General features: G+C 31.2%; 6 protein-coding genes across 6 annotated transcripts; 4 read left to right on the top strand and 2 right to left on the bottom strand.

Annotated features, from left to right (window-relative positions):
• Positions 1 to 741: 741 nt before the first annotated feature.
• On the bottom strand, positions 742 to 1,176 carry LOC127284096 (histone H2A). The gene has a single exon (XM_051309393.1). The coding sequence runs from the start codon at positions 1,129 to 1,131 to the stop codon at positions 757 to 759; it is 375 nt and encodes a 124-aa protein (XP_051165350.1). The 5' UTR covers positions 1,132 to 1,176; the 3' UTR covers positions 742 to 756.
• A 190-nt stretch (positions 1,177 to 1,366) lies between these two features.
• LOC127284106 (histone H2B) lies at positions 1,367 to 1,835 on the top strand. The gene has a single exon (XM_051309401.1). The coding sequence runs from the start codon at positions 1,421 to 1,423 to the stop codon at positions 1,790 to 1,792; it is 372 nt and encodes a 123-aa protein (XP_051165358.1). The 5' UTR covers positions 1,367 to 1,420; the 3' UTR covers positions 1,793 to 1,835.
• Positions 1,836 to 4,667: 2,832 nt separating this feature from the next.
• Positions 4,668 to 5,153, top strand: LOC127284065 (uncharacterized). The gene has a single exon (XM_051309351.1). It carries the CDS (start codon positions 4,668 to 4,670, stop codon positions 5,151 to 5,153), a length of 486 nt encoding a protein of 161 aa, XP_051165308.1.
• Positions 5,154 to 5,692: 539 nt separating this feature from the next.
• On the bottom strand, positions 5,693 to 6,126 carry LOC127284110 (histone H4). Its single transcript, XM_051309406.1, has one exon. It carries the CDS (start codon positions 6,056 to 6,058, stop codon positions 5,747 to 5,749), a length of 312 nt encoding a protein of 103 aa, XP_051165363.1. The 5' UTR covers positions 6,059 to 6,126; the 3' UTR covers positions 5,693 to 5,746.
• Positions 6,127 to 6,264: 138 nt separating this feature from the next.
• LOC127284090 (histone H3) lies at positions 6,265 to 6,759 on the top strand. The gene has a single exon (XM_051309387.1). The coding sequence runs from the start codon at positions 6,303 to 6,305 to the stop codon at positions 6,711 to 6,713; it is 411 nt and encodes a 136-aa protein (XP_051165344.1). The 5' UTR covers positions 6,265 to 6,302; the 3' UTR covers positions 6,714 to 6,759.
• A 3,759-nt stretch (positions 6,760 to 10,518) lies between these two features.
• On the top strand, positions 10,519 to 11,755 carry LOC127284087 (histone H1C-like). The gene has a single exon (XM_051309384.1). The coding sequence runs from the start codon at positions 10,578 to 10,580 to the stop codon at positions 11,193 to 11,195; it is 618 nt and encodes a 205-aa protein (XP_051165341.1). The 5' UTR covers positions 10,519 to 10,577; the 3' UTR covers positions 11,196 to 11,755.
• Positions 11,756 to 11,969: the final 214 nt, after the last annotated feature.

Raw genomic sequence — 11,969 nt, 5'->3', positions numbered from 1 at the left:
CATTTTTTTTTTAGTCAAAAAATAACATTGTATATTTATTTTCCACAAATTTATGTATAAAAAAATAGTTATTAAAATTAATAAAAAATTGCAATTTATAGCAATAATTTTTATTATGATAGGCTTAATTTTTTGAATTAGGAAACAAGCCGCACTTAGCAACCTTTTTACATTATTATACGTGGTAAAAAAAAAACTATTTACAGAAATAAACAAAACTACTTATGTTTTTTATGAGAAGAAAAAGTCTAATTCATTTAAATTTTCCTATATTGGAAAAAAAATTGCATCGTCTCATATTAATATTCATAAATAAAATAATTATTATTTCTAAAAAATTCTATAGAAACTTTATATCAAACTCTTCATGCTTTTTAAAATTTTTTTATATCAAACTGCGCTGAAGTCGACTATTTTTCAAACCAAACAAAATTGAGTACAAAATTATTTTAAGTAACAAATTTGAATAAAAATGTCTCAGTGTATTTTTACTTTTCCATGAACATAAAGTTTAATTAGATGTGACGATTTTAAATTTTCCAAAAATTAGGCTTACTGATTTTGCTTTTCCAGAGGTAAATCACATGAATGTTGCTACGAGTAAAAATAACTAAAATGCGTAACTAAAACATGCAACACCATCTAAAATGATTAGAAGGTAAAAAATAAATATAATGCAAGGAACTCAATATTCACACGTAAAAATATTTGTTGGCCCTGAAAAGGGCCGATTGTTTGAGAGGATGTGGGTAGAAATTAAGCTTTTTTTTCGGTCTTCTTGGGCAAAAGAACAGCCTGGATGTTGGGAAGAACACCACCCTGAGCGATGGTGACTCCAGATAGAAGTTTGTTCAATTCCTCGTCATTCCTGATGGCAAGTTGGAGATGACGGGGGATGATTCTGGTCTTCTTGTTGTCGCGAGCGGCATTTCCTGCCAATTCCAAAACTTCAGCAGCCAAGTATTCCATTACTGCTGCGAGGTAGACTGGAGCTCCAGCACCAACTCTCTCAGCGTAGTTTCCCTTGCGCAAGAGACGATGGATACGACCAACTGGGAATTGAAGTCCAGCTCGGTTGGAACGAGTCTTTGACTTTCCCTTAACTTTGCCTCCTTTTCCACGTCCAGACATTTTCTCGATTTAGTTTAGAAGCAACGAAACGAACAACTCAATAGTTGGTTGAATAATACAAAATTTTCGTCAAAATCGCCTATTTACGTTCTTCCATTAGGGTCCCCCACCACTATTCCCCCTCCCTCAGTGCAATGAGTGGTGGGCATTCACACTGAGTGCACGCACCAATCACATGCTTGGATGGTTCAGGGGAAGAACGTAAAAGGACGGATTTTCAAATTTTTTCATCATTTCAGTTTGTATTCTCGTTGAGTTCAGACATACTGTTTCTCTCTGAAAATTGAAAATGCCTCCTAAAGCAAGTGGCAAAGCTGTGAAAAAAGCCGGCAAGGCTCAAAAAAATATCACCAAGACTGACAAGAAAAAGAAGCGCAAGAGGAAGGAAAGCTATGCCATCTACATCTACAAGGTGTTGAAACAAGTTCATCCCGACACTGGAGTCTCCAGCAAGGCCATGAGCATCATGAACAGCTTCGTCAACGACATCTTTGAACGTATCGCTGCCGAATCTTCCCGCTTGGCCCACTACAACAAGAGGTCCACCATCACCTCCCGGGAAATCCAAACCGCTGTCAGACTTCTCCTTCCTGGTGAACTCGCCAAGCACGCCGTCTCTGAAGGCACCAAGGCTGTGACCAAGTACACCAGCTCAAAGTAAATCTTGATCTTCTCTCCAGCAAAACAATCGGCCCTTTTCAGGGCCAACAAATTTTTTTACGAAGGAATAAATTTTGTTCTGTAATTTAATACTTTTTAGAGTATACAGCATCACTTTGGTTACATTTTTATATTTAATATTGTTACGTTTATTTAAATAAAACTATATTACAATCGTTATTAATGTAATAACAAATGTCAAGTATTTTGAATTCCTCAATAAATAGAAAAAGTAAACTTAAAAGTGAATTATATATTTATAGGCTCATTTTACTAAGATTGCAAATATTTAAGTACAATTATAATTTTAGACTTGGAAATATCTTTTTTTATCGAATTTTATATACGAAGTGTCTAGACGGATACGAAATTACTGTTAGTCGTCCGTCTAGATGGATAAATATTTTTGTCCGTCTATTATACTGGCAGTACTTTTAAAAGTATCCGGATGAAATAAATTACTAAAAATTTGTCCGCCTACTCTTAAGAAAAACAATTAATAATAAAAAGTCACAATCCAACTAAAGATCCCTCCTCCACGCGCAGTTTAGAAAAACTCATTCAATGAACGCTCGGTACAAACGACGTCAATTTTAAAAGTTTGCGCGGTAAAGTATACATTGAATTCAAAAATAAGAAAAAAATAGGCTGCGTCTAGTAGTCCGTCTAGACGGATGAATTTAAATTGTCCGTCTATAGACGGATAATATAAATTGTCCGTCTAGTGCCAGTATTTACTGGCACAGTAGACGGATGAAATATTTTTTGTTAAAACTGTCCGTCTACCCGTATATATTTATATAAATATACATACATATAAACATTCAGCGCGAAATTCAAACTCTTTAAAGTTTAAATCGAAATTTTTTTTCAAATGATATTACATACCATTAAATTTTGAAGTTATAAAGATGAAAAGTCATTTTTCTTAATTGACGTACTGATCGATTTTTTCAAAAAAACTACTTCCTTTTATGAAAATTTTAAGCCTAGTCTGATCGTGGGCAAACAATTTTTACAATATTTTCGTAATTTTTCAAAATTTTTTGAATATTTTAAAAATATTTTTGGTTTTTATACTACGTACTTTTATGTATTTTGATGCGCTGATTACGAAAATCTTAGTGACAATACCCGAAAATTTGATTTTTATGGTGAAAACCATAAAAAATGTCCTAAAGTTTATGGTTTTTTCCTTTATTGGGTAAAATATACAAAAAATTTAAAAAAATTCATAAGATATAAAAAAAGTATTTTAATAAGATCTATACCTTTTGTCGGGTAAGGATACTACTAAGATTTTCGTAATCAGCGAATCAAAATACCTAGTCTTAGTCCACGATCAGACTAGGCTTAAAATTTTCGTAAAAGGAAGTAATTTTTTTGAAAATTTTTGAAAAAAATCTATCACTACGTCAATTAAGAAAAATGACTTTTTATCTTTATAACTTCAAAATTTAATAGTAATATTATTTGAAAAAAATTTCCATTTTTTTTAAAGTACGTTTAAAAACATACATTTTGAAAAAAAACTTTTAAAATTGATGCATTTTTAAAGAAGTTATGAGCATTCAAAAATTAAAAGTCATGAAAATTCTGCAATTTTGAAAATTTCATAACTCAAAAATGGCTAGCTAAAAAAAATTTTTAAAAATATAAAAAAAAAATTTTAAAAGCTTCTATAGATTTTGAATTACAAAATAAGAAAAAAATTTGGTTTTTTGTTTTAAGTCAAAAACTGAAAAAGATTTTCTACCGGCCTTACACTTCTGCATAAAAAAGGGTTTTTGTAGATCGACTGTCTTTGCCGCAATTTTAATTGTTTTACCTTATGAAAATAATTTTTTAATGTATTAAAATTAAATTTTAATATGTACTTAAAAATAATATATAATTGATTTTTTAATTCTGTTCTTGAAAAAAAATCTTAAAAATGGGTCTGATTTTCGGTCTTTACAGTGGTCTAACCCCTTAATATTTTAATTAGTAAAATATTCAATTTAATGTATATAGTTTTGATTTTTTATAATAAAATTACCTTTAACGGTTAGCAGTAACTGTTTCTTATGAATATTTCTTTTTTTATTTTGAATCCAATTGGATGAGTTTTTTACAGGCGCGTGGCAGGACCTTGTTAGTTGGATCGTGACTTATTATTAATAATTATTTTCTTAAGAGTAGACGGACAAATTTTAATCCATTTATTTCATCCGGATACTGTCTGATACTTTTAACAGTAATGCCAGTATAATAGACGGACAAAAATATTTATCCGTCTAGACGGACGACTAGCAGTAATTTCGTATCCGTCTAGACGGACGACTAGCCACTTCGAAAAAAATATTCATAAGAAAAAGTTACAGCTAACCGTTAAAGGTAAATTCATTATAAGAAATTAAAACTGTATATATTAAATTTAATATTTTACTAATTAAAATATTAATAATATAATATATAGTACAAAACTTTTTTCCAATAATAGAAATTGTATATTATATAATATAAAAAAAAATATAAATTATATAAGTGGCGTGATAATTATAATAAAATAATATTAATATATTTAATGTACAATAATGTTAAATATTTGTTATAAAAATTATTTTCTATTATTTAAATGATATATAATAATAATTGAATAAACAGTTAAAGAATATTCTATGATTTATATATTTGCTTGACAGTACCAGGTTTTACACTTTGCATTTTTTTAAAAAACCTGGTTTAAATTGCTCAAAAAAAAATTTTTTAATGCCATCGACCTTATTTGCACTTGAAGTTTTAATTCAACTTTAAAATTTTTATAAACATTTGCATTTTATTTTCTGTTTAACGTATTTCAAGGATTGTTCTTCGTGACCAATGCAATGAAAAAAATGATGTGCGCTTATCCCGAAATAATTTTCATTGATGCTACCTACAAGCTCTTGAAGATAAGAGGCGTACTTTTTTTGATGTTAGTAGAAGATTCTAAGGGGGGGTCAGAAATTGTAGGAGTGTGCATTTTGATGAGTGAGGATTATGAAAGTGTCACTTGGATGATGGAAACATTTAAATCCGTACATCATTCAACCTGGAAAAACATCAAATGCGTCATGTCCGACAAGGACATGGTAGAGCGGGAAGTAATTAGAACTTGTCTACCTCACGTTCGCCTACTAATTTGCGTATTTCATACGCTAAGAACTTTTAGTAGAGAGATAACGTGTTCTAAATGTGAAATAACCGTTCAAATAAGAGAAAAAGCTCTCACGATTTTGCAGAAAATGGTCTACTCGAAGACTGACGAAGAGTACAATGAATTGTATCAACAAATACAACTTTTGCCGCACAGTATTGTTAATTACTTTGACGAAAATTAAAATGATATAAAGGATGAATGGGTTTTAAACAGCAACTATTTGCGCAATACGTTTAGCAATACTACGAATAATCGAACAGAATCGATGAATTCAAAAATTAAAAGTGTCGTGAAAAATTTCAGCACTTTAGAAGACTTTGTTCGACAATTTTTTATTGACTTAAATCATAAAATAATCGAATTTTTTTCAGCACTTTAAATAAAATATTTTTATAAGCTATTGTCTAAAATTTATTTAATCTAATTATTATAGTAGGTACGCTTATTTTTAATTATATAATTTATACTTAAATAGTTTTTTCGTATCTGATTTTATTTATTCAAATATGAAAATTAAATACACACACTGCAGCTTAGCTTTATGATTCAAATAATCAGCCACTTGACTATTATCAAATATATTTATTTGTATTAAATAATTACTATTTGAGTCAATTAAATGGTTTTTTTAATACATAAATTATTATTTGAAAAAAATAAATTTTTTTTTAAAATAAACAAATAAATGTCAAAGAAACAAAATATTCCAAAGTACGAAAATTTGGTGGCCCTGAGAAGGGCCGATTGTTTAAATGATGATGATGATGTGTATATTTAACCGCCGAAACCGTAAAGGGTGCGGCCTTGACGTTTCAAAGCATAGACGACGTCCATGGCGGTGACGGTCTTCCTCTTGGCGTGCTCGGTGTAAGTGACTGCGTCACGGATCACGTTCTCAAGGAACACTTTGAGAACACCACGAGTTTCCTCGTAGATCAATCCGGAGATACGTTTCACTCCACCACGACGAGCCAAACGACGGATGGCTGGCTTGGTGATACCTTGGATGTTATCACGCAAAACTTTGCGATGCCGCTTTGCTCCTCCTTTTCCCAAACCTTTACCTCCCTTTCCGCGACCAGTCATTTTTGCAGATAATAAAGTTCGTACGTCAAACTCGAACGAAGAACAAACTGAGAATGCGTGGAGGGGGAAGTGAGCGTTATTTTATAACATCGTGTTGCACATTTCTCCCACCACAATTCAATCTACCAATCAAGTGCCTAGAACTCCCCTTCCTGTTAACAATGGGAGGCAAAAGTCTATAAATACAGCATTTTCCCCCTCCCAACATCATTGTTGAGTTAGTCACTGAACCAACTACATCGTCATGGCTCGTACCAAGCAAACCGCTCGTAAATCCACCGGTGGTAAAGCACCGAGGAAACAACTCGCAACCAAGGCCGCCAGAAAGAGCGCGCCTGCAACTGGTGGAGTGAAAAAACCCCATCGTTACAGGCCAGGAACCGTCGCTCTCCGTGAGATCCGTCGTTATCAAAAGAGCACTGAACTCCTCATCCGCAAGCTTCCTTTCCAACGTTTGGTTCGTGAGATCGCTCAAGATTTCAAGACCGACTTGCGTTTCCAGAGCTCTGCTGTGATGGCTCTCCAGGAGGCTAGCGAGGCTTACCTCGTCGGTCTCTTCGAAGACACCAACTTGTGCGCCATCCACGCCAAGAGAGTCACCATCATGCCAAAAGACATCCAATTGGCTCGTCGTATCCGAGGAGAACGTGCTTAATTTTTTACAACACCTTCAAAAAACAATCGGCCCTTTTCAGGGCCAACACATTTTTTTACGTTGCAATTATTTTGTTCCTAACTGCTCCATTAATTGATTACTAAATAAAAAACAAATTCTCTTGTTCTGATTTTTGATAAGAAGTTTTTATAAAACTACTTGACCGATTGGTATCAAATTTATATGGTTTAGGTATTCAATAAAATGTAATTATTCGTGAATTACATCAATATATTCGCAATGAACTTTGCTTAGTAACATTTTATTGCATATTCAATATAATAAAATAAACTTTAAGGGCAGGTCAAAGTCTAACCAATTTTTACATAGAACTTCAATAATGTTATTTTTCAATGGATTACAAAAAACTACTGTTTTGATTATTTTAAGTTTATTGAAAGTTTAGGTGTCAATGAACAAAAAGTTCAACTGCGTGCGTTTTTTATGAAATAGTTCGAATGAATTTTTTTTATATTTTCTTGTTCACTGACAATAAGATTTTTTATATAAACCTGACTAATAGTAACGTTCAACTATTTTTTCAGTTTTTATACTCTTTATTATTGTTATGAATTGCTAATGTTGTCATATTTATTTAAAATTTAAATTATTATTAATTTTGCCTAATCTGAACTTACAATTTTACCCTATTCTAATTCCTCAATTTAACTTAGTTAATTTAACTAAGTTGGGGAGAGGTTTATTAAATGAATGAATTGAAAAACAATATATAAATTATTTATTTAAAAAATATATAATATTCTCAACAATTAGTGTAACAAGAAAGACAATCCAACAAACTCTTTATGTTCTATAACGTTTGGTTGAGGAATCTCCAATAAGCATCTGATGTAGTGACCTGGAGATTTGTATCTTCTTGGACGTTAAGATTTTTATTACCGCACTGACACGTATATTTTAACCTGGATCGTAACTTATGTGAACTATGATGACACTTGTGTATTTTGGAAATCACTACGACGAGTTCCGTGTGAATAATTTTTGAGACTGCTTTCATAGTGAAAGGTTTCCCTTCATATATTAATATTTTCCAATGTATTTCTCGTGGCGGTACCAGCTCACCTCTTTGGGTTCGATTCAAAATCGGTACCACACAGACACGAAAGTGTTTATTGCTTTTTTCTATGTATTGGTGACTCTATATGTTCATTTCCTTGTTTGTGTATCGTCTTTCATAACTCTAAATATCAAGAACAATATTCCCTCAAGAAATATTATAATTTTACATATTGATTATTTTTAAATATTAATTACCTACGTGATTATTTATTTACATTTTTAATATTTGTAACAATTGTTTTTTATGTATTAGTTTCAATCATAAATAATTATTTATTTATAAATAATTATCTATTTATAAATATATTTGTTTATTTAAAAATAATTATTTATCTACAAATACATTTATTTATTTAAAAAATTGATTTTAGATAAATATTTATTTGTTTTATTTATACAAATTAATTATTAATAATTATCATTATTTATTTATAACAAAAAATGTTACGGTGACGTGACACTAATATTTATTATTATTATTATTACCCGGTGTCTAAAACAAATGCAATAACAGCAGCTGAAGGTAAAAGATGACTTCCTAGTCAGAAAACCGAAAATTACCTAAAAAAGAAACTATTGATCCCGTACATTATGACTTAGACTCAAACATGGGATTTTTAAATAATTCTAGTTCCTATTTAAATAATCCGTTTAAGAAAATTTAAAAATAAATTTCAAGTCTACTTTAAAAATATTTTGATTTTTAATAACAAAAAAAAATGTATGCAAAAATTCTTGCAAAATAAAATATTTTTTATGAATTTTACAAAATTTTAAATTCATGACAAAGATTTTGGATTTTTCAAAACTTCTAACTTTTTCAGGTATAAAATTTTTTTTATGTGATAACAAAGATTGTTATATTTCACAAGGGCAACAATTCGTCTGTTAAGCATTTTAAATCGTTTAAATTTGGCAATAGTGAAATCGATACATCTTGGAGTCGTTTTTCAAAGTAATGGTACATTTTGGGAAACAGCAAAAAAGAATATTGCATCGTACAACGTAGCAATAGGCGCAACGTTGCGAATGATATACGAATCTAAGGCGCACTCGTGGTCAACATATTCTAAGCTCTGTATGGTTTGCAGTACACTATTTTATGGGATTGAGGCCTGGGGCGTAGACCTGGAAGAGCACCTTTTGGAGCGTGTTCAGTTATCATTTTTTAAGAGTTTACTTCAGCTTCCAAAAAATACACCAAATTACGCGGTCCGTCTAAAAATAGGCAGACAGCCGTTGTTCTATTTGATACTTAAAAGAGCACTGTCTTGGTTAGAAAAAATTTCCAAAATGTCTAATCCGCGGTATCCAAGACAGTGTCTTTTAAGATTAATGAAAATTTCTAATGCAGATTCTGGTCAAAATAGTTTCAATTGGTTTACACAATTAAAAGGATTTTTCTTGAAGGGTGATCTCAGGGATTATTGGTCCTCGAACGATTTGGATCAGTTAATTAATAATGCAGGGGAAATTTTATTGCATTTTTCAAATACTTTGTTGTCCAGGGACTTATTCTCTCGAGCTCGCTCGGAGAGTCTCCAGGTTTGGCCTCACTTTGATTTGCATAACTCTGTACAACCTTATTTAAGGAATGGATTGGGTCTGATTGTGAAGAAGAGCACTTTCTGGTGAAATGCCCGTTTTATAACACAATTAAAAATACTAGTTTTTCGAAAATTGCTTTGCTCAATGACCACGAGACGTTTTGGAAAAGTATATCTTGTCTACTTCAGATTTGTCAATTTTTAAAAAGTTTATTAGAATGATACATGAAATGTTAGTTGTTCGTGTCCCTAATTGCTGAGAGTCGTGTGCTATGTGTGTGATACTATAATTGTATATATATTTGTTTTTTTTTCTATTTTATATAATGTATTTTGTTTAATATTAATAAGTTTTTTAAACATGTATATGGACTGTTAGTTCCAATAAAGATGATTATTATTACTTTCCGTACATAATTCACCTTTTTTTCAAGATTAAAAAAAATGACATTTTAAAATTTATTACAGATTAGTAAATGTGCAAAAAGTAATAAATATATATATATGTATATACAGAAACTCTTTATTGGAGCGTGTAATTAGTTTTGTACTTTTCAAGTCCATAGTTAAAAATAAAAATTCCTCAATACAATAAATTAAATTTAAAATTTATAAATATATATAACAATACTAAAACAATGTTTAAATTTTTTCATTATTGATCAAAGCATTCATTCTAAACGTTTGCGTTTTCCATGTCAAAAATTTGAACTGATGCTGAACTTAAACTACTCCTAACACCTTCAATATATTATTAAAATATAAATAAATTAAATATTCACAAAGGGGAATAAATCGAGAATTAATTTAAAAACTCAAATTTTTGACAACGAAATTTGTTAACATATTTTTAACAATTTTTGAATCTTGTTACGCCTGATCATTGTAAGCAGTGCTTCTAAAAATGTTAAATTTTACCCTATAATGACATAAAAACTAAAGATATTTTTAATTAGTTAAAAAGTAAAATAATTGTAAAATTGAAATTAAAGATATTTACAACAATTTATTAAAGCGTTAACACTTAAAAGTTAACAAATTTTTTGAATGTCGTTCCCAAGTTACCGAGAATTCGAACGGCGAGCGGTGAACGAGCGGAGGGGTCTTTCTCCACCGTCCGTGCAATTCAATAGGTCACCGATCGTCAGGGTAAAAATTTACATTTCTCTTTCACCAGTTGCATTGAGAGTATTTCTAAAGTTATTAATCTTTTTCTTTCGAAAATTTAATTATCGAAATGACCGATAAAGTAGAATCACCAGCTGCGCCTGCAGTTGCAACTCCTAAAAAGGCTGCAGCTGCAAAGGCAAAAAAGCCACGCGCTAAAGCCAGTCATCCACCAGCATCCGAGATGGTTAATGCAGCCATCGCATCTTTGAAGGAAAGAGGTGGCTCTTCCCTGCAAGCCATCAAGAAATACATCGCTGCCACCTATAAAGTCGATGTCGAGAAGCAAGCCCCTTTCATCAGAAAGTACCTCAAAGCTGCAGTTGCCAATAAGGCCTTGATCCAAACTAAAGGAAAAGGAGCTGCAGGATCCTTCAAATTGAACGTCACCAAGGCTGAAGGTAAAACTAAGCCCAAGGCTAAGACTCCTGCTGCTAAACCCAAAGCTGCTGCTCCTAAGGCTAAGAAAGCAGCTTCTCCGAAAAAGGCTGTGGCAGCCAAGACCAAGAAAGCTGTTGCCGAAAAGAAGAAGACCCCGAAAGTTGCGGCAAAACCACCAAAGGCAAAATCCACCGCTGCCAAACCTAAAACCACTAAAGCTGCTCCAAAAAAGGCAAAAGCTTCCCCGAAGAAAGCTGCAGCACCAAAAGCAAAAAAGCCCGCGGCAAAGAAGGTTGCCAAGAAGTAAGAAGGTGAAAATGTTATTCTTATGACATTTTCAAATGATGATTGTAAACAAACGGCCCTTTTCAGGGCCACCACACGTTTTATACGAAGGAATTTGTTTTGATCTTTATAACAATTTATTTCTATTTTATTATATTACAATAACTTCTGTTACTTTTACGGTATTGCAGTTCACAACGCTTAGGATTAAAGAATTTTAGGGAAAGATATAAATATATTAAAACTCAGTAATTATTTTGTATGATTACTATAAATTATGTTGAAGTTCGTAAATATTTACTAAAATTTGAAAAAAAAAATGTATTTTAAAACCGGGAGAGGCAAAAATTCTAAAAATAGTGGCCAGCCTGGTTAATTTTCGTCTTAAAAATAAGTATTTCTTGCAAATTAAACAGTTTTTAGATAAAGCTTAAAAAATTATTTGAATTTGTTGATTGGTTGTCCACAATCTACTTGTTGACAGGAAATCATGTTTATGTATTTCTTTTCGATATGTAATTTATATAAGTTTAATATTTAATTTTCAGCTAATATTTTTATTCAATAAATAAGTGAAATAAACTATTACTCTTATTTTGCCAGCTTGTCGGCGAAATTTCCACTTCGTAAAAAAAACATATTACTGGTGCGCTGTTTCAAATATCAGAATAACAAAACGAGGTTTATTTCATGACCATTGAGCTTCCTCACCATGATAAACATTTATAAATTAATAGTTTTAAAAAAATTCAATTTTTGTGCATTTGTCATCTTAAAAAATTAAGTACTAGCAAAT

This window comes from Leptopilina boulardi, unplaced genomic scaffold (genome assembly GCF_019393585.1).
Source record: "Leptopilina boulardi isolate dan_hultmark-lab unplaced genomic scaffold, ZJU_Lbou_2.1 LbouV2_318, whole genome shotgun sequence".
Classification (NCBI taxonomy): domain Eukaryota; kingdom Metazoa; phylum Arthropoda; class Insecta; order Hymenoptera; family Figitidae; genus Leptopilina; species Leptopilina boulardi.
Note: the sequence above shows the minus strand (reverse complement) of the source record. Positions and strands in the feature narration are given on the sequence as shown.

What these genes read in the sequence shown, in the direction of transcription:
- LOC127284096 (XM_051309393.1), bottom strand. Translation starts at nt 1,131, where the DNA reads ATGTCTGGACGTGGAAAAGGAGGCAAAGTTAAGGGAAAGTCAAAGACT.
- LOC127284106 (XM_051309401.1), top strand. Translation starts at nt 1,421, where the DNA reads ATGCCTCCTAAAGCAAGTGGCAAAGCTGTGAAAAAAGCCGGCAAGGCT.
- LOC127284065 (XM_051309351.1), top strand. Translation starts at nt 4,668, where the DNA reads ATGATGTGCGCTTATCCCGAAATAATTTTCATTGATGCTACCTACAAG.
- LOC127284110 (XM_051309406.1), bottom strand. Translation starts at nt 6,058, where the DNA reads ATGACTGGTCGCGGAAAGGGAGGTAAAGGTTTGGGAAAAGGAGGAGCA.
- LOC127284090 (XM_051309387.1), top strand. Translation starts at nt 6,303, where the DNA reads ATGGCTCGTACCAAGCAAACCGCTCGTAAATCCACCGGTGGTAAAGCA.
- LOC127284087 (XM_051309384.1), top strand. Translation starts at nt 10,578, where the DNA reads ATGACCGATAAAGTAGAATCACCAGCTGCGCCTGCAGTTGCAACTCCT.